Source organism: Pan troglodytes, chromosome 1, assembly GCF_028858775.2.
Source record: "Pan troglodytes isolate AG18354 chromosome 1, NHGRI_mPanTro3-v2.0_pri, whole genome shotgun sequence".
NCBI classification, from domain to species: Eukaryota; Metazoa; Chordata; class Mammalia; order Primates; family Hominidae; genus Pan; species Pan troglodytes.
In genome coordinates, this window is record NC_072398.2 from 133,662,686 (window position 1) to 133,685,547 (window position 22,862).

Consider the following 22,862-nt stretch of genomic DNA (forward strand, 5'->3'; position numbering starts at 1 on the left):
TTACACAAAGCTAAGAAAATACCATCAAGCAAGGTTTCATAAATTAAGTACAAAGAGGCTGGTTAGTGGGACCAGGAGAAAAATTCTGAAATTATTCCCTTTTGTGTTTGAATTTCAGTATGTTTTAAATAAAGTTGTTTGTTTGTTTATTTAATTGATAATACTTTCCATACTGCCTTTGAAATTTAAAAAGGATGATATCATATATATTCGGTATACTGCTAACTGACTTTTTGCCAGTTTTTGTCATTGTAAACATCCATGCGTGGACAGATATACATACACACACCTCAAATTAACCTCCAATTTCCTATATTTTACATTGTAGCTTTTGTATTTGCTAATAATCCTTTTAATAGTATAGCAATCCTATGTGAGGACAGAAAAATTATGTTCACACCCAGACTAACCAATATTCAGAAATGTGCCTTGAAGCCCAGAACATCCCTGGGAGAAGGTGCCTGCCATAGCTGAAGCCTGGATCCCATCAGGCATCTCTTCGCATGTACCAGAGACACATTAGTGTTTCAATTGACAAGTTTGATGCCTTTTTACATATTAAGTGAACTTTGCTTTGCATTGTAAGTGGTGGAGGGCCAGAAATAATTTCTATGCAAGTCATGGAAATCTTTATCTACACAAGACACACTCCTATAAAATTAAAGTTCTGCTCAAATAACTTTTCTTTTGAGTGATGATTCACAAGAGAACGGATTTCTACTTTTGAATTAACTAGCCCTGTCCATTCAGTAACCGCTTTGGCTGAGAAAATTCATCCTTTTTATATTTTCCAATGTTATTTGTCTTTTGGAGATAGAGAGAGAGAAGGGGAGGGAGGAATGGAGTGAGAGAGACACTTTACAAACAAAAGGCCTGATGCAATCTTTAATAACCTCCCCAGTCAGAAAAGGAGACAACATTTAGCAAGCACCTATGTATGATGTTTCAGTGTGCCATGTGCTAAGAGTAAGTGTTTTTATTAAATCATTCCAATAATCCTGCAAAGAAGCATTATTACCATGATCATTTAACAAAGGTAAATTTACAGTTTTGAGTGCCAGTCGAAGATTTTGACGTAAACTATTTGGGACCTATTTGTTTTCAGAAAAAAGAACAAACCCCCGTAATGCATATGAGAACACTACCCACTTTCCAAATTAAATGTCTCCCTGCAGCTTATGATTTCCTGAATTTTCCAGTCTTCCTGTGAGGTAGAAATTAGGAGAGCAGCATTCCTGCTGCTATACTGAAAACTATAGGGAAGAAAAGACAGGGACTTATTAGTTCCCTTTCCTAAAGTCGCCTAAACAGTAGTGAAATTACTGGAAATTGAATTTAGGCCTCCTGACTTGCCGTTGCCCATATCTCTGAGCACTAAAGGTATTTTCATAACTTAAGTACAAAGAGACTGGATTGGACCAGGGAGAAAAATTCTAAAATTATTCCCTTTTGTATTTGAATCTCAGTATGTTTTAAATACAGTTGTTTGTCGATTTAATTGATTTTATTTCTGCTAATACTCTTCATACTGCCTTTGAAATTAAAAGGGGATATTATATGAATTCAGTTCACTGCTAACTGACTTTTTGCCAGTTTTTTTCATTGTAAACAGACTGTTGTAATCTATATTAATTCGGATGCTGTGTTGAAGTGATTTTTTTGGTGAAATATTATATGGACAATTTAGATGTAATATGAAACCAAGTATTGGTTTGTATTTTGCAGTCACAATATGGAGCTTCCGTTTCTGCCAAGCCTGAACTACCCCTCTTTTACACTCCTATTGATCTGGTGGACATTAGTGTAGAAATGGCCGGATTGAAGTTTATAAATCCTTTTGGTCTTGCTAGCGCAACTCCAGCCACCAGCACATCAATGATTCGAAGAGCTTTTGAAGCTGGATGGGGTTTTGCCCTGACCAAAACTTTCTCTCTTGATAAGGTAAGAAAATATTATTGAAGTCATATAGAAATGTCTATCGTATATTTTAATTAAGGTATAAACATTATAATGGATTTTTTTACTAAAAAATACTACTTATTAAACTATTTGACAAGACCTATCATTACACATTAATCTTTAGTTTCTTTCCTTCCTTTCTGTCCCATGGAAGAAGGGGCAGGCATATATTGCTCATTTAGTATTGTCTAGGAAGCAACAAAGATATAAATATTACGAAAGTGACTTTTTCATTTAATAATCTCAAACCCTTATTTTTGTATTATTAATTGTTTCATTATTTTTGGATGCCTCAGCTCAAAGATAGGGACACAATTGATTTGGTTTGCACAAAATTCTGGAATTCAATTTATGTTGAAAAGAATCTCAGTGTAACTTATTGGTATTGGTAATAAGATAGATTCTTTATAAATTTGGAATGCAGAAACCTTTCTCAAAAACAAATACCCTGAGTTTCATTTAACATTATGACTTTGTACTTAACCAGAAGTGGACATCTTATACTTAGTAGGAAATAAACTACGTATTAAAGTTGAGATTGAGTCTTTAAAGTACACAAAGCATATAAATGCATGTTTTCAAAGTAAGATGCTTTATACAAGAGGATTGCATCCTTATATGGTTTTGAATTAGAAAAGAACAACAGACTTTAACATTTTTAGACCATTTATTGATAAATTACAAATGCTAAACCTCTCAATGTATTTAATACTAACTGGTAGTTAGTAATAATTAATGTATATGAATGTGTGAATTTAGTGACTAAGAAAAGAGTATCATTATTTGAATCCGCTTTATCCTTAGGCAAAGAAAATAATAGAGAACAAACATGCCCCATTAAGCACATTCTCTCTTTCTTTTTCCTCTTACTAGGATCAATAGCTGGCATTATTATGGCTAAAACATTAAGGCTGTCTTACTCTGACAGCTTTACAAGATGCAATGTGTAAGTGTGGTCAGGAAAATCTAGACAATTCTCAAAAGTTAGAAAAAAAAAACAGTGCAGGAAAAAAATCCTTCGTAAAGATTTTTTATATTTAAAGAGAAGTTATTTTTTCAAATAAATCAACTGAATATTTTATTAAACAAAGTGTAAAACGTAACAGAATATACTAGATTCAGCTTTAGAATACCATGAATCAATTGTTTATAACCTTGTAGAATATTGATAGTATATTTGTCTTTGTTTCAATTGATTCTTTAAGAATTACTGAGAAGCTATAATCAAATGTTTAATCTATTGGAGAAAACTGAGTCTCAGATAGCATATACTGACTATATTAGTTATGCTATTAAAAAATATATATGTAAACCGAAATAGATGGCTAATTGGGCACAGGTGAAGAATTATAGCTGAAAAAAAAAGGTGTTTGCTGCTTTGAATTTGATGTTTTCTTCACTTGCAATAATTGAATTCTGATTAATCAGAGACATCAGTCTTTACACTGTTGGTGACATGCATTGATTTGTGATGCTGTGTCTTTCAGTAACCTAGGAGCACTTGCCTTTATTAGAATCACCAGCAGAAATAAATGTGGAAGCTAACTTCCTTCTAAACCTCCAATTTGAATTTAATCTATCAATTTAGAAGTCTGTGATGCTGGTTCAAAAGGGGAGTTATGAACAAATGGAAATTAAATTTGGCACATGAAATGTAACCATGCGGGGTTTTTTGGAAACCCTATTTTACTTACTTTGATGGTGGGTACAACAAAATATTGTGCAGACTATTTTAAACATATTTCTGCAAATTGCAATGACAAAAATAATGAAGCCACCTTGGGCTTATGTAATGCCATTTTCAAAAAAGATTATTTTCCATACGTGATTTTGCAGAGTAGTCCGTTTGCCTCATAGAGGTCTACTTTTTTTGTTTCCTTATCTGGTTCCTAATTAGTGATTAAATTTGTGAATATATAATTACATCGTATGTGCTTATTTCTTATTTCTATGCTTTCCTATTGATGAAATGTTGGTAGTATACAACTCAGTAGTATGAACATACTTATTTCCCCACAGCCTTTTACTAAAGACGTCTATTAAAATATTACATGTACTATACATTTCGGTGACATTATAGTATACCAATTTAGATTAGCCTTATTATAATTTATTATGGCAATTGAAGAATCTATTTAAAATGAATTAAAATTCAGAATCTTGACATTTGAAATTTGGATGCTCTTAATATGACAAAGGTTATTCTATGGGGTTTTGTTATCATATGAAATATTAATATTTCACAATACAATTTTGATGAAGTACAATTTGCCAAGCTTGCATATGATAAAGAAATTAAATGCTTACCAAGGGAGTTCAGTGAAAATTAGAGCCCTGACTGAACATCTGCTAGAAATTTTATTATCCTGTCCTACTGACAGTGTGGCTCCCTCGTTGTTTTTCTGGATTGACAGCTGAATATTGCACTGATTTCTGCAGCAAATATGTTTGCGTGAACTTTGTTTCCCTTTTTTTATTTTTTTCGGAGTTTGGAACATGCTTTTGATTTTCATCCTATATATATATATATATATATATATTATACTCTTGACATTTGTAGATGCCAGATTGAGGTCTAATATGCTGTAGCACCGATAGACCATTGACTTACAGTGAAATGCCAGTTGATATCTCAGTAAACAGAAATATTATTATTCTTTACTGTGCAGTCTATATAAAAGCTGTATGTGCTTTCTTTAAAAAGGCAAATGATCATATTTTTAATGTCAAATATGAAAAGATCTGTTTGCTTTTGTGTTAAATAACATCAAAAATGGCTTTTATTAACTATATTCTTCCTCTTCAAATCTGTCTTTCCAAGAATGTTTCAAAATAACAAGGTTGCTTTTCTTGAGATTCTATTTATGTTTTATAAAGATAGTAAAGTCATATTTAAAATATAGTTATGAAATCATTTTTCTATATAAATGTATATCGGCTCCAAGTTTAAATTTTGAAAGGTGGGAGAGAAATCGATCTGTCAAGCTTGATTAAAACTAAATTATCATGACAAAACAGAGAAGTGATCTGTTTAAGAGGGAATATTAGAAATGGTTTGGACTTCACATAAAATAACCCCTTGACCTGTGTTCACATTATATTGATAGGAAGTAGATAAAAACATTTTGTTTTCATTAATCTTGTCCATAAATTTTGTTCTCTTGGAGAGCTACATATTATATACTGCAAATCTGTAACATGAAACTGCAAGTTGCATAGCTTCATTACTGCACAGATAAATAAATTAAGAAGTATTTATTTCTATCCTAAATCAAATCTAAACCCAAGCAACAGTTCACTTCACTTGTGAGCCCTCTCTATACATAGATTAACTTGTGATTAACTTTAATTATGAAAATATCTCAAATGAATAGATTTTGTTTTAATAAGTATCAAATTAGGTAAATAAGTATCCATGTAATAGGTCTCTCTTATAAAATGCTAAGAAGTAAAGACTGAAAATATTTAAGCCTCTTTTTTTGGCATCAAAGTATTTATGTAGCTGTTTCTGTAAAACACAGCCTTATACCCCATAGCACAAAGCTTAATGTATAGGAGAGGCTTGATAAATGTTTCATAAATATTCGCTGGATAAATGAATACATAGATTTTTTTGGCAAGAGCATATCGAGTTTATTTTTTTCCCAGTATATGAACAGACAGTTAACACATAAAAGAATTGAATGTTTTGAGTATTGATCTCAATCGAAGGAGAAAAGGCCAATTAAAAAATTTTCATATTCTATGTTGCTTTTCTATGGTGCATCTATACGTGTCTAAAAATGAAAATGTCAGTGAAATTTCTGAATGTATAGATTGTGGTTTAAGACTTAGGTTGTTGTATAAGCCTTTAAAATGCAGATAATTTTTGAGAAAACAGGGCAAGTATCACACAATATTAAGAAGATACGTAAAAATCGGCTGGCCTAACTTCTAACTGCATGTATTGGTAGTCCTGAGAGAAGAAATGTAACCTGTTCTTGAATGCTTTTAGTGACAAGGAATATACTACATCTTTAAGGCAATATAACCTGTATGACTGTAGAAAGATCTGTTTTAGAAATATGTTCCTTTTATTGACCCCATATCACCCTTCTCATAAATTTCATCCATGTTTTATATATAGTTCTGCCCTCTGATACATCGTGGAATAAATAAGAGTAATATTAATATAAATGAATTATTTAAAATAAAATGTTGTTGTTGTTGTTTTCCACAAGTAAATAAATACATTAGAAAAAATCTAACAAATATGGAGAAGCAGTGTAGTGTGGGGAAAGGTACTTTGGCCTGGGAGGCCCTGGTCTTAATCCAAAGCTGCTTCTAAATCACTGTCTTGGACATGTGTAATATTATAGGTCATTGTTATAGTTGTTATCATTATTCACATTATTAGATACCCTATATTCAGTGCTTAGGATGTATAGACTAAATGTTTTTGTAAATTATTTCATTTAATCCTCACAATCCGTTTATAAGATAGATAGTATTGTTTTCAGATGAAATAATAGTCTGAGAAAGTTAAATAAATTGTCCAGGACTTAAGACAACAGTTATCTATTTGACTATAGTCATGTGGGTTGGCAATTTGGGCTCAGCATGCATGATCAGTTCTCCTACTTCACAGGGTGTCAGCTGGCCTCAATCATGCATTTACAGTTGGTTGTTTGGATCCCTGGGGATCAAGATGTTCCACTAATGTGTCTGGAGCCTCATGTGGGGCATATAGCAATCATGTGGGATTGCTATAATTGCGGAGATGGCTGAGCTTTTCTCTCTATCTCTTCATAATCTCTCTTGCCTCACAATGTCTTATCAAGGTGGCTGGTTTAGGTTTGATAAGGCTACTTCACAAGGCTAGTAGTGTTCTAGGAGGACAAGAGTGGAAACTGAAAGATCTCTTGACACAAAGACTCCAAAGTCTACACAGTGTTACTTCCGTATTTTATTCAAAGCATGTTACAAAGTCAATGTATGTTCATGAAGTAGGTAAATGCCATCCGCTTATTGATAAAAAGAACTGCAAAACCACATTACAAAGGGACATGCATAGAAGTAGGAAAGGATTATTGCAGCCATCTTTGCAAACAGTCCTAACTTGCCCTCTGATTAGAGCAGTTCACATCCCTCCCAAATGTAAACTGCATCCACTCCTTTCCAAGACACCCAAAATATCATCTAATCATGGCATTAGGCTCAAGGTTCATTATCTTATGATCTTCATCAAGTCCAAATGCCTATGAGATTATTTGGTTTTAGTTTCTTTTTACTGAGGATTCTGTGATATAGAAAGACATGTTTTCTATCTTCCATACACCCAACACAAAACGATACAGTCAAGAGAACCACAGTAGATAAAATCTCCTTTAGAAACTGGAGAAATGGAAGGCACATAGCAATCACTTGTCCATAGCAATTTTGAAATTCAGTTTGGCACATATTTTCAGGGCCTCTTGCTCCAAGGATGGAGAATCAGGGTCCATTTATGCTCCTTGGTAAGGATGTCCTAATACATTTTTCCTATCTACTATTGGCTCTGCCTTCTGGGCTACTGATTATCTCTGGGCTACTGATTTTCTCCTCTGAGTTTTTCTGTTGTTGTTGTTGTTTGTTTGTTTGTTTTGTAAATGGCTAATGATGGCCCCTGTTGACAGCTGAGTAGTTTTGTCAGCCTATTCCTGCCCAAATAAAGTTATAGCACCCTATTCCTCTCTTTGTTTTGAATTGTTTCTTTTAATCCTAACTCATGGTGATATCATCATAAAACTCTCTTAACATAATTTTGAATCTATTAAGGACTAAATTGATGCCCAAAGTCACATCCATAATTCTTTTTAAACAGATTTCTTTTATTTTTGGATATGCCTTGCTGTTGTGGTACAATGTCTTTAGGAATGTTAGAAGCCCTGAGAGAATCTACTAGGACCTGCCTTAGGTCTTTCTAAAGTCTTAACAAACTGTCTTACTGAAATATTCTTGAGATTATCTTTAAGGTACTTTATTTTGAGAATCTTTTTTCCATCTAGGAGAGAACAAATATAAAGAATAGTTTATTTTCTGACCCAGTGTGTCCTAGGTCCCTTGGATTCTGTCTGTTTTGCATGGCAAATTTAAATATAGCCTTATTTAGCTCTTTTCTCTCTTTTAGTACCTTATCACACTTGGGTAGAAACACTCAACTGAACACGTTCAGTGTTCTGTCTAGAGATGTATTATGTTCACTTTCTGTTTTCCAAATTATCACTGCTGACATTCTTGCCAATTGTTCTGTCACCACATAATACAGGCCACTTTTCCAACCCTCCAATAACAATTTTCATACCATATTTTAAACCTCTACTAACAGTTTGTTCACCATTCTTCCAGCCTTTACTAAGATCTTACTCTTGGTTTTTGAAGGCTCTTCCTGCCTCACAATGCCAAAGCCAGGGCCACATGTTTTATATTTTGTTATGCTAGCAAACATAACCTATTTCAGCATCACTTACCTATTGCTGCATATCAGACAACCTTACCAAAAGCAGCAACACGTTTTCTGCTCTTGTTTCGACAGTTTGGCAGTATGGCCAAGGCTCAGCTGGGTTGACTTGCCTTTGCTCCACATGATATTAGTTGTTCTCACTCATGGATTTGCAATCAGTTGACAGACTGTTTGGTGGCTGGCTGATGGCTGGTCCTGGATGATTGCATTCACATGCCTGGGTCCTCAGCTGACATGATTAGGCCTGTATCTCTGTATGGTCTTATCTTCAAAGAGACTACACTGGACTTGTTCACAAGTTGTCAGTGCTACAAAAAAGGCAGGAGGAGAAGTTGCAAATCCTCTTGATGCCAAGGCTCGGAAGTTGCACAATATAATTTTCATTGTGTTCCATTCTTTAGGGCACATCACAAGACCAGATCAGGTTGTAACAGCATGGAAATGGCCCCTCCCATCAAAACACTGAAATCCACCACGTCAGGATTTGAACCAAGGTCTATTTGATACAAATCCCTGCAATTTCCACTATATCATGCTTTTACATAATGTGTCCTTTCTGGACCATATTACTTTATGTCTAAAATGAAGGCAGTTTGACTGCATTCATGTCTTCAGAGACTTAGAGTTCAGCCTGAGCATTTACACTGAGGACTTTCTACCCACTGCTTCGTATAGAGTGGCACCTATGCTTGTCTTTCTATTGAGAAATAAAAGTTGCACAGAAATTTTATATTTCTATGTGCAATTTCAGAGAGAATACAAGAGAGCATTTTGATTTAACAGCTTCTGTGAATCTTCTGTCATCAGAAGCCAATTTTTTGCCAGCCACACTGGCCCCCTTTCTAGTTCTCCAACATGGCAACTTCCTCCCTGTCTTAGGACCATTTTGCTTGGTGTTTGATCTGCCTGGAATGCTCTTCTCTCAGATATTTATATGACTGGCTCTTTTTTCTTAATCAGTTCTCAGATCAAAAGTTACCTCCTCAGAGAAGCTCTTGTTAACCATTCAAAACCCAGGCTCTCCATCCCACATTACATTGGTTGTTTTTTTCTTCACTGCACTTATCACCATATGAAATTGCCATGCTCTTGGTCATCTATTTGTTTGCTTATTTATGTTCTGTTTTAGCCACTCGAAGTAAGCTCTGTAAGTAGAGAGATATTGTCTTTCTTGCTCACTACAGCATGCCCAGTGCCAAGAACAATGTCTGGCAGATAGAAAGGACGCAATACATACTTGTTAGATGAATGAATAATTATAGTATTCTAATTTGAACCACAATTCCACATGACAGCTCTTCAGTTACTTGGAGACAGCTCTCATGTCCTATCCATAAGCCTTTTCTTTTTCCTTTCTAAATAGTTCTGTTTTTCTTTTCATAATAAGGTTTGCAGACTTTTTACCATGTAGGTTGTCTGTTCTCCCATGTGGATTCCAAGAAACTTGTTTCAATCCACATTATCTTAATTGAGAGGAAGTTGCTCCTGCGTTTGCACAAATTGCACAAATTGCTAGCACCTATCAACTAGACGAGAACTGAGGAATAACATTGTCAGGACTGTAAATGCTAAAGATAATATTTAAAGTTGAAAATTTCACAAACATGTCATGTAATAATATTTTAGAGCCTGGGTAATTCTCTATGGATTACAATACAGAACATCACAATTTATTTTTGTAACTCATTTTGGAAACCTCGTTAGAAATAAAGATCTGGATTTTTTTAAAAGATTAAATAAAACTGATTTACTTAATTATTATTAAGAGTTTATCTATTACCTCATCATGAAAGTCTATGAAACAATAAATTAACAATAGTCCAGTGCATTATTTTTGCTGCTATAGTTCTAGCTTCCAATTTTGTATATGATTATTTTCTATTTATTGCATAATATTGTTTTCCTGATAATATACATTAACTAGGAGTTATAATTGTTTAAATAAATTCAATGTAAGCTTTTTATCTGGGAGACTTTTAACATGCTGAAAACTGAGATGACTTCTGTATACTAATAGTTTATCACCTAGCTAGGTTCTTATAACTTAGACGTATTTTATTGAAACTCATAAAATCAACTCATCCTCAAATTATAAAGAATTAGTTTATTAAATGGCTACAGTTCACATATAGTACTCCTATGGGAGATTTCATCCAAGTGTTCACTTCAAGACTATTTAGCAAGCTCTTCTATGACGTAACCCTCATTTCTTCATCAACAAAAGAACCTGTATGTGTGCTTGCACACTTGTGTGTACACATTCAATATTGAAGCTAAATCTTGCAAGTTAGAATCTAATGAATACACCACTGTCTATCCTTAAAGTTTTAAATCAGTCTCTGTTCGCAATCATACCATGTTTGCCAGACTTAGTCTGTTAAGTAAAAAATATAGATAAAGATGCTTTCAAACACAATTTAATGCATGTATTTCGAATATTAAGTAAAAATCTTTTAATTATAGGCAAAGTAATATTTTTAACCATGAAGCAGACTAATCAATTTTCCAATATAATTACATCTTCACCACTTTCCCATTTCAGGCTGTGATTTCACACCTGTTAATTAGTTAATCATTTTGGTAGAGTGGACAAAGTGAAACTCAAATAGACTTTTTAATAATATAAATTGACGTGTACAATTTTGATCTGGGTTAGCTGGTAGATGAATCTAACTTGTAATGGAAAGTACCTCTTATTCAGTTTCCTTTTTTAAAAAAAGCAACTGGTGTCAAGGTTAATGGAAAATTCTCATAATTATGGTTAATGGAAATTTCCTTAAAGTACAGTCCTGCTGTTTGAGAAACTGATTTTACCCTTATTCTGTCTCACATAATTCTTCTGTGAATTTTAAATTTAACCAGTTAAAAATCTCCATATTTTGGGTATGTTAAGATGATACAGTCTTTGGTTGAAATTAGTTGGATTGAATTTCATAATATTCTCCTTGCCTTTGTATTTTCTTTATTGCTTTTTAATAAGATTCTAGTAATTACTATGTAATGATATTCTTTATACTCATTTTAAATACTTTATACCATGATTACCTTACTGTCGGATTTTTATTAAAGGCATACCTACATTGGCTATTTTGTTACAAGACTGACTCTGTTTTAGTAAAATTACAGTTCGCTGTATGCTCCTTTTTCCTAAAGGACTAGCAATGTGCTTAATATTCAAGTACCACTATTTCTGAAATGAGGTGTCATGAGAAATAAAGTGTCACTAACTCAAGGAAGTTACTGGTGTGTTAGTTAAATATTCACTCAAACTGCCCTATCACACACCAATTACCTTTTCTTACCCCACTGCCTCATCTGCTTCTTTCACTTCAGCTAAGCCCATTGCCCTTTTCATCCTGCCCTGCTTTCTTCATTTGCATGTTTTTCTACAATATCTCATGTGTCTGAAACAGTTTCTCACTTCTATCCTGCCAAATTTACCCTCTATTTATGTGAAAAATTAGCTTAAAATGTCATTAAAGAAAGTACCATTTTTAGGTATCTGGGCAAGATTTGATGTATTTTGAGAGCTCTTATAATGTCCTTTTATATATACTATTTTTCGAGTGTGTGTTTGTGTGTGTGTATATGTGTGTATGTATGGTATTCACTTTAGACAACTTAAACTGTAGTTCAGAAAATATATACACCAAAAGATATAAGATGACTTAAGGCCACAGGAATTCTTAGACTAAAATGTCACTTAATACTAAAATGTTACTTAATATGCAATATTTTATTTTTAAAATTATTTTATAATTTTAATTTTTTAATAATTTTTTATTTTCAATTTTTTTTTTATTTTCTTCACATTTAAACTGTCTTTATTCTAGGGAGAAGGGATAGCACATGGATAGTCATGGTCATGAGAGAACCGAGCATATGTAAGATGCAGCACGATGTCTCATGAAATGGTATAAGTAGCTGTAGAGATAGTGAGAAAGGCCTGTGGGGTTAGGAATTTAAATATTGTTGTATAAACAGGGAACCTGTTGTTAAGAGGTTTAAGCAAAGAAATTACATAATTCAATTTGGAAGAGACTGTTAATCATAATACAACTACTGTTTATCATTTCGACAATAACTTTCACTTCTCTCCTCATACAAACTCTCTTTTCTGACAAAACTGGTTTTATCACCAGGTTTATGTTTGCATCGTCTATACCTTAATTTTACCATTCTTTATCGGTAAGGAGACATTTATTGTTCTTCAAATATTAAAAGGCCAATGACCACCCAAGTCCCCTGGAGCTACATTAATCAATGGTTATCTTCTCTCCATTGTCTGAGCTCTTATAGAATTTTACTCAATGGACACAAGAGGGAATGGATTCCTTTTAAACTCCACCCCACCCCCCGGCCCCTTTCCTGAATGGAAGCCTTTGGAAATCAGATCTCGTGACCACCAGGCCCTGCAAAGGGAACCTGCTGACTGACTACCTCCCTCCTCTTATCAACCAGTTTTATTTTGCAATTTAATACATTTTTCAGCAATATAATGAATTTTAAATTGATAAATATTATTACCTCTTGAAGAGTATTTTCACTTTCATGGCTAAATATAATTTTGTACAGCTATAATATTCCTCTTTAGGAGACATACTTTTGTTTAGACTAACGTTTATCTAATGGGTACCTCCAAGCATTCTTCAAAAATACTTCCCATCACTTGGGAACTCTTCCCTATGGTGCTTTTGAATCTTTGGTCATAGCTTGCTCTCTAGGAAACTCCTAGGAAGCTATTGAGTAACTTAGCTTTTCTCTGCTGCAACACGTTTGCCTTTCCAAGGGACCATATTGAACAGAGCTTAAGGTGACTTCACGTTACTTATTTAAATATGGGTCCCTTAATTGGTCCACAGGAAAATCTTACATTTCCTTTACCCTGACAAATTCTAGGAATATAGGCTAGTTGCTGTACAGTTGCATCTCTTTTAGCTCATCTTTTAGCAACAGACAACTCAGACCTTTTCGATATATCAAGCAGAGTGGGACACTGTATACGGTGCACCAACCTCCAAAAAAGAAAATAAAACTGCAGGGAACACATATAAAGTGCTCTGAAGGGTCCCTTTTAAAAGCTGTCTCTCAGGATTTGGGATGACAGTGGGACTCATATAATCCCAGAAGCATGCTCCAAAGAAACCATGTCATAATCTCCAACATCCATCCCTAACTTTTTGTTAACATTTTGTTTCCATATTGGAGTGAAGGGTGTAAGAGTTCCCTAAGCAGATTTTTGTTATCTACTTGAACATTTCTGTAAGGGAAAAATTTATTTTTGTGATTTATCTCAATGCCCCTTAAGGTCTCAGCCAAAATGTATATTTTAATATTCTGTTGCATTAATAATATCCATATTGAATTTTACTTATGGACATTTAGTACATGAAAATGCATTATTTAAAAACCCTTACATTTCATACAACTATTTGCATATAGAGATTTTTTTTTCTGGATTTTGTCAGTAACATTTAATTTTTTAATATGGCAGCAGGTTTTAGTCCAGATCTTCCAAGAAACAGTTGCCAAGATGTGATTAAACATGCATGGATTTGATTAGGTGAAATAATTGTGGGAGACAATATGGAGGGTGTTGAGGAGGACTGGGAGAGCCATAAGACAGCAATAGAAGTCAAGCCATACATTGGGGAGAGAAGAAAGAAAGGTTGAGTAGGAGCATCATAGAGTGCCTTGCAGACTGAGAAAGCTTTGACAAAGCCATCTGGAGTCTTCATGTCTCTCAGGAAGGGGCCTGCTTAGTATCTCTGCCCTGCTCAGTCATTGGCTAAGCCACAGGAAGCGTGGCTGCAGTGAACATGCAGGTGTGGATTCATTCACAGCACAGCAGCTGGGGTCCTTGCTCAGTTATACTCCTGATAGTTGGAGTTACGTGAGATTGCCACAAAGATATTTGGATCTTTTACAATACTCAGCATAAGGTAGGCAGCCACTTAGTATATGGCTTTTAAATGGGGGGAATAAACAAACATTGGTGTGATTTTTGGACATCTCCTGTTGATCAATATAAAGAGAAATATTGTATAGACAACAGAGATCCACAGGTAAATAAAATGTATACAAATATTATCTTATTAAGTATTATAATATGAAAAGAGAAAAACAAGCTTGCATGCAGAAGGCTAGAGAGGCACAATATACTCTTAAGTTTTAAATTATGGTTTTCACAGTGAATCATACTAGTTATTATTGAAACGTTACAGTTGTCTCCCTTTGTTTTGAGAAAAGTGTTGAGGGTTACCTCTTCTGTAAGTAATTTGACTGTTAATAAATTAGTTAACTTATCTAAACTTCCACATGTTCAATTACAAAATAGACCATAATACCTGCTCTGCCTTTTTACAGTATTCTAGTGAGGCTTAGATTGAATTTTTTTAAAATAAAGATATTAAAATGATTCGTAACATGTAAAATACCCTGTCAATAAAAGTTATAATTCTTATTACCATAATCTGTATGCCAGACTAAAACATTAATAGTTATGTAATCAGTTATTAAAGGGTAGAAAGTCACTTCCCATCTCCACTGGTACCACCCACATCACAGCCCCCATCATTTCTCACAGAATAGTATACCAGCTTCCTAAAAGAGTCTTGCTGCTTCTACTCTTATCCTAAATTCCGGCCTCCACAGCACCATCAGAGTGGACTTTGACATCTTAAATCAGATCGTGGCTGTTTGCTTAAAACATTTCAATGGCTTCTCTTAGCCCTTAAAATAAAATCCAGAATCTTTGTACAAATCATGTCAGCAAACAGCTCCTGCCTGTCTCTCGGTCCTCATCTCATTCTACTTTACCTGGTACCAATAAGGCCACAATGGACTTCTCTAGATTCCTCCAACCTGTGGCCTTTCAATAACTGTTCTTGCTGGTAATTTTCAGGCCCTTACATTCAAAAAGAAGAAAAAGAAAATTGCTGCTAATGGCAAAGTTTAGATAATGCAGAAATAATTATGTTGTCATAGTGGTTTTATACTTATGGAAGTTTATCAGGTGTTAGAAAATGTATATGGCAGTTAACCAATTAAACTATGAAGGAGTGGTCACAAATTCTTTCCTCCTGTTCTTTTTGGTTAACAGAAGGTCTTATGACTTTTAAATCATTCAATAAAATTTATCCTCTTCTGTAATATTTCTGAAAGAAAAGCGATAAAGGATCTTTCTTTGTTACAGTTGTTGGGATCTGATTAGTTACAAGTCATGAAATCTCGAGATAATGGAAAATATTTTATATAGGTCAGAAATTGCATTACAAAGAGCAGTGGGTATTATATGACATATACATGACCTCAGAGGAATACATTTGTAAACATGCTTTTCTATGTAAAATTAATGTGTTAATTTAAATGTTAAAATCATGTAACTCATGTAAAGTGTTAATGTAAACATTAAAATGCTGAGGTGTGATTTCTTCGTAGCTGACTCAAAGAAAACTAAAAGACGCTTCCCTACCCCAGAACACTTTTTATCACTGTTTGTAGGATTTGTGTCTACAACTGCTATTAACATGAGTAAGATTTCTTTTTTTGAGACAGGGTCTCATACTGTCATCCAGGCTGGAGTGTAGATTCACTGTATCCTTGAACTCCTGAGCTCAAGTGATCCTCCTGTCTCAGCCTCCCAAGTAGCTAGGACTATAGGCGTGCACTACCACACCTGGCTAATGTGTTTCTGTTTGGTTTTGTTTTTAAAGACAGGGTGTTGTTATGTTGCCCAGGCTGGTCTCAAACTTCTGGGCTCAAGTGATCCTCCTGCGCTGGCCTCCCAAAGTTCTGGGATTATAGGTGTGCGTCACTGCACCAGGCCACATTAATTGGATTTAATTGAGTAGATCTCTGATACACTGATTGAAAATTTACTCAAGTTACTATAGGCAGAGCCAATCGGGGGTATAATTCATAGTAAATTTAAAGTGTTTTACATTAAAACATGAAATAGAACATATTAAGAAGTTGGCTCTATAACCATTTTGAAGCAGATATTAAAGTAGTTTTAATGTTAGACTTCTGGTATTAAATAAAAGACAAGTTTATAAACAGTTCAATAATTGGACAGGCTCCATATTGATTTTTTCCTTTGTTATATAATATTACCCACTTCTCCGTCCAGAACTATGTCGTACAGGGTTTCAGAGTGCTAGAAACATGGTCGCTGTTGTGTATTGGAATGTTGGAATGTGCAAAGACTGAAAGGCTGTCACAGCAGTCAATAAGATCTGAGAGGTGTTGACTAATTGCCTGCTAATTACACAGTAAATTGTCTAATTAAGCTGATGGTTAATTAGGGTACGCTTGCACAGCAGTCTTGTGGAATTTGTGTCTGATGTCTGGGAAGCAGCTTGTATAATTGGCAAACTGGTAAGGACTGGCAGAGAACATGACTGGAAAACTCCCTGCCAGTGGATGACAGAATACGGATTTAGTGGAAACAAAAGGGTTGTCATTTTTGTACTGAAGGTTTTGTTTCAGTTCTGCAGCTATTCTGCAGTGAGCAATTGAGAAATGCATCTGAAGCCTAAATTATGTGAGTAAAAGAAGGCTTAAAATGTGTGTCAGAATGTAAAATGTGCTGCTTGCATGGCATGTATCACCTCTGATACACTATCTCACATTATATTAATCTACGCCTTGTATGATTCTACAGTTCCTCCTTTTAACATATATATTTGGCAAAAAATAGAAAACGATAATCCCATGCATCTAAAACAATGCCTCTTTTATGAAAATATAAGATAACAAAATGACTGATTAGAAGACATTTGAAATAAGAGCTTTGAATTCATTATTTAATTATTAATTTATATATCACTGTGAATCATAAAAATATTAGACATGATACAAATATAAGTTTGGATGATATTTTAACTGAGTAAAAATTGTATTTGTAATGAGAGCATTTTCGTTTTACTGTTTATGCAGTTTTGTCATGCAACTGGATTTTGCCTGTAGTTTAAGTTGTAAGAAAAAATATTTCAATACATAATTAAATGTATTTGATTTCTGTGTGGATGTGAGTGGTGTTTGATGAATTACCTGTAAAATTTGAGTGCCTTTAAAAATAAAAGTTCTAGAAGTTTGCTTTGTTGTTTTTATTGTTCTTTGTAGCTGAGGAAGTTTAACTTTTCATTTCAATAAGTCACCTATGGCTGAAATACTAACATAAAAATTCACCCTGCAAATAAATTAAATGAATCCATTGGAGAATATAGGTCCTTTACAGATGATGTTAGGTACATACACATTGCCTCTTCATAAGAGACCTGAATGTAAATGATTGCCTCTATTACCATTTGCCACCCAGATTCATCATATTTTGAGGATTTTGAAATAAGATTTTGAATAGAACATTAGGTTGCAGTTGTAACAAAGAACCACAAGTTCACAGTGACCCTTGGATTGACTTACACTATTGTGTAAATAAAACTTGAAAAACTTTTCAGTATTTCCAAACTAGATTACTAAATAAAAATTGTATTTGTAATGAGATAAGAAGGCCTAAATTAAATTATACTATCAAAAATTGTTGTGACTTTCTTATTAAATAAAATAAATTCCCCTTTGTTTTGAGAAAAGTGTTGAGGGTCACCTCTTTTGTAAGTAATTTTTGTAAGTAAGTCTGTATGTGATTAGATAGATATGGATGTTTTTTTGTTCCCGCTGTTCTCCAAGGAGAATTTGAAGTTGTATATATACTATATATGTTTTTAGATAGAGAGAAATACACATTATGCAGTCTCTGAAATGTCTTTGCCTTAGCATTAATCTTGGAGATATATGCATAGTAAATGAAAATATTTACTGTTTTAACACAAAAGGTGTTTTTCAATGTTTTAAAATACTAGTTCTCAGACATAAAAATGGATGTAAAATAAAAATATTTATTTCAAGAATGTAGAAAAATTATATTCATTCTATTTGAAGCATAGGTTACAAAGTCTTGGAAGACTTCATAAACAAATTATTCAAGATAGCAGAAAAACGAATTTACCAAATTTACCAAAGGAATACAAGGCTAAACAAACAGAAATTTGTTTTATTTAAAGATATATTCTGTTTTAAATAAACAGAAATTGTTTATTTAAAGATATATCTCCTGAGGGAGAAAAATCAGATAGAGGTCAGTGCTGTAACTCCAACCCATCTATATTTTGATCCACTCAACTTTTCATCTTAGTCCTCATGAAAATAACTTTTAAAGTTATTTATTATAAGTTATAAAGGTTTACATAAAAGAAATACCAAGTAGATCTATCAGTGAAATTAAGGTCTTAGAGAAGAACTCTTTAAAAATCATAACTTTTAAGAAAAAATATTTCTTTATGTTTACAAATAAATTTCAATGTTGTTTTCTATTAAATTTTAATCTATTTCAATACATTGTATGTTCATTATCACTAAGAATAAATTTCTAATGTTCTAATCACAAAAAATGTTAAATATTTGAGGTGATGGATATGTTTGAGGTGATATGTTAAATGGTTTAATTTAATCTTTCCACATTGTATTCAAAAGTCATGACACCACTTTGTATACCATAAATATATGCAACTATAATTTGTCAATATATAAAAAATGTAAAATAATTTTTAAAATGTAGCTGGCTTCCATTAATATATAGCCATCACAAGAGTGAATTCTGTATATCATGATTTTATGCAATCATCTGTTGAGAACTTCATGTAATACTTTACTTTGGCTTTTAAATAAGTACACACACACACACACACAGAGAGAGAAAGAGAGAGAGAGGCAAAGTACTGTGTGTGTATATTTAGTGTAAAGACAGTTTCTCTTTTAACCACTTGGAAAGCTTTATCCCTGTAATTTAAAAAATTCAGAATAAGAAAATATAATATTTAGTGTTCTTAACCATCAACTTCATCTCCAGAATTATTTGTTTTTATAATTTACGTATAAAATCCAAAGTGTAACTTTTCATGGTTTTTAGTATATTCACAAATGTGTATCCATCATCACTATCTAATTTCAAAACATTTCTATCACCCTAAGAAAGAAACTCCATACCCATTAGCAGTTACTCCCCATTCCCCACATCCCGCAGCCTCTGGAATCCAGTAATGTATTTTCTATCTCTATGGATTTACCTATTGAGTACATTTGATATAAACAAAATCATATAATATATGACTTTAATGTCTGGTTTCTTTTATGTATTTAGTATAATATTTCAGGGTTTACCTGTGTTGTAGCATTTATCAATGTAATGCTTCATTTCTTTCTGTGGATATACCACTCTTGTTTATCCATTCATTAGTTCATAACCCTTCATGGGGTATTTTTCTACTTTTACCTATTATAAATATTTCTTCATTCATATGTAAGTTTTGAGGGAAATACATATATATTCAATTCCCTTTGGAATATAGTTAGGAGTGGAGTTTCTGGGTAATATGGTAACTCTATTTTTAACTTTTTGGGAATTGCTAAACTGTTTTCCAAAGCAGCTACCCCAATTTACATTCTCACCAGCAATGTATGATATTTCCAGTTTCTTCACATACTCTCCAGCATTGTTGTTCATCTTTTTTGTTATAAACTTCATAGTGGGTATAAAGTTGTTTCCCATTATGATATTGACTCCTAGTGTTATTGATAAGTAGCAAAAGTAAAAATATGAAGGCCTAATAATTTCCTTAATATTCTAATTAACAATCATTGTGGCAACTGGTTAATATAATTGACAGTTAAAGTAGCTTCCACTTTCCATATTTTTTTCCCCTTATTCAGAAAGTGTGGTCATCAGGGGCAATTTGACCCAGTTCTATTAGAAGCATGGTGTAATAGCAAATCTAAAAATAGAGTTTTGGAGTTACAGGCAACTTCCAAAGAATAGCTAGTTATATAGGTTCTTTGCCGTTGGAAGAAAGTGTTACAGGATCATCTATATTCAATGAGTAGTCTCTTACTGTTTATATATAGTTCAAAGAAATGAATAAATATTCCTAGCTAAATTTTGAGCAAAACCTACAGAATTAGAAGCCAAAAGGAAAGCATTTAATATACTGTAGATAGCAAGGAGAAAGATCATTACTCTGGGAGTCTGAATCAATTGTCGTTCCCTGCTCACTTCTGCCCTGCTTGGTAATTTTATCATTCTAGATATAATAGCACAGACTGTGAGTGTTAAAAAAAGACTTGCCTGAGATCTAGCTTGAGTCTAAGAGCTTTCATTTACAGATAATGAAAATTATTCTTTAATCAAAAGATTTGTTCAAATTCATTTGGATGGCAATAGAGTGCTCTTAAACCACATACTTGGCCCCCTTAGCATTGTATTTTTATAGTATTTTATACTCTGTGTAATTTGTTTGTTCATTTTTATAGATCATGTATTGTATAACAATAAGATACAATCCTGGTTCTCAGAGAACCTAAAATCTAGATGTGATGTGCATGAGAAAACATGCTATGAGAGAATTAGAAACGAAGAGCTATAAAACTACAGAGGAAGCACCAAACCAAGCTAGAGCAAGGGATGCCATTGGAAAAAAGATGATACCAAACAGTTGCCCTGCATAGTGCCTGTCCAAAGAATAGAGAATACATTATAGATGAATATCATGAGCAAAGTCAGAGAGAAAAAGAAAGCCCCGTAAAAATGGGTGTTTACTTTCACTGGAAGGATGATGTAGTGAGAATAAGAATTAGAATGGAACCACATAATAAAGGCCCTTGTTTGATCATCAAAGAGAGTTTGAACTTTATCTTAAAGGATAATGAACTATATGCAAAGAAGGATAAGACAGGCTTGGATGTGCATTTTAGAGAGGATTCTCTGATAATAGTGTAGAAAATAGTCACAAGAGTGAGAGCAGATGAACATGTTCATTGACAAAGTATTTCTAGGCAGTGTGCTTGGATGTTGAGGATAGAGTGGAGAGGAATATAAGGCCCTAAATTCATGGAGCTTACAGTGTAATACAGTAAGGAAGAAAAGATATTGGCTCAAGGTTGTATCTAGAGCAAAGTGAACGTATTTGACATGTATAAAAGAGAGTAAAGTAGCAGTCCTGGTGACTGATTGCATGAGGCTAGATATGGGAAGAGAGAAGTTAGGAAAAACTCTGGTATCTCTGACTTGCCAGCTGTTTATAGTTGTTTTGCAAAGGAAGTGAACATAAGATGAGAAAAACATGGTTACTATGTTCTGTGCAGTCACTGAAGCAGGACCTTTCAATATCAAAAGAAAACTGTCAATAGGTACTTTTATTCTCCAACTATAATGATGTCAAATATTTGGAAAGAAAAGGTCAACCTAATAAAGGACCTGCAGTTATTGAAATTGATCTGAAAATGTTAATAATTTTTCAGATGTGATATAGGTACTAATGCAGAGTTCTAAATTTCAAATTCTATTTAATTATTCTAAAATTAGATCTAAAACTAACATAGAAAGGGGAAAAGTTAAATAACAGAACAGGATGTTAAATCAATATGATTAATTAACTTGATATAAATAACTTGAGTATTGCTATGTTTATCTGTAAATCATTTATCATGATACCAGCTGTAAAAGAAAATCTTAATAATAATGATAATGATGTGTGTCATCCTCCCACCCAGCAGAGGTGTCATGACAAATTGTTAACAAACTGTCTTACAGCACTTCACAGATTCAAATGCTAATGTAATAATAATATAATCAATAATAATAAAATCAACAATATAACAAATCATTTTGATGTGGCTTGGAAAGAGAAATTTATTAAAACATTGAGTTCACATGAATAAAGTAGAAAAACAGAATGATTTACCCTTTTAAGTCTATATTTACATTTTTACTTTTAACTTTCAATGAAGGGAAGAGGGAGCACAAAGAAAGGACACTGCCTGAAACTCTTAAAATCTGATTTCTGTATTCTTTCTGGACATTACAGAAATTAATCTACATATTTTCACCCAACTATATCTCCCCAAAGTATGTTTTGACATCTCTCTCTCTCCTGCTTATCTGCAGGAGAAAGGCCATAAATCTTAGCATGCCTACAATGCCCTCTCTCATCTTAACTTTCTCTTAGTCTTAATTCCTCCCACCAACCTCTTCCCATAAAGGAGACACAATAACAGAAGCCTTAACATGTTTAAAATATTTGTCCCTTTGGAACCTGATAAAATTTCTCAGACTTCACATGATGTTTTTATTATTCAATCCACAAACTATGATTGTGCACATGGATGTGCAGGCCGCTCATTACTCAAGGTAAAACTGCCTGAGGGTGCCATGCACAGTCTCTGAAGATGGCTTGTGCTTTTCTGCCCCAGCACTTGTGCATGCAGTGTGCTCGTATCTGAAGAGCTCTGCCCAGTATTTTGACTTTTGAGAATACAATTCATCCTCAGGAGCCAGCTTAGATGTGACCCACCCTGGAAGCTTTCTTTT

General features: G+C 33.5%; 1 protein-coding gene across 10 annotated transcripts in view; it reads left to right on the top strand.

Moving 5' to 3' along the window:
- Nucleotides 1-22,862, top strand: part of DPYD (dihydropyrimidine dehydrogenase) — an 841,255-nt gene that overhangs the window by 404,107 nt on the left and 414,286 nt on the right. For 9 of the 10 annotated variants that reach the window (XR_001707891.3, XM_513583.8, XM_016922998.3 and 6 more), the window contains one exon: nucleotides 1,726-1,941. The exons of the other annotated variant lie outside the window; for it this stretch is intronic. Coding sequence is in view for 8 of the 9 variants with exons in the window: in XM_513583.8 (XP_513583.3) it covers nucleotides 1,726-1,941 (216 nt within the window). In the remaining variant the exon portion in view is untranslated. The remainder of the gene's footprint in view (nucleotides 1-1,725; nucleotides 1,942-22,862) is intronic. 10 annotated transcript variants of the gene reach the window in all.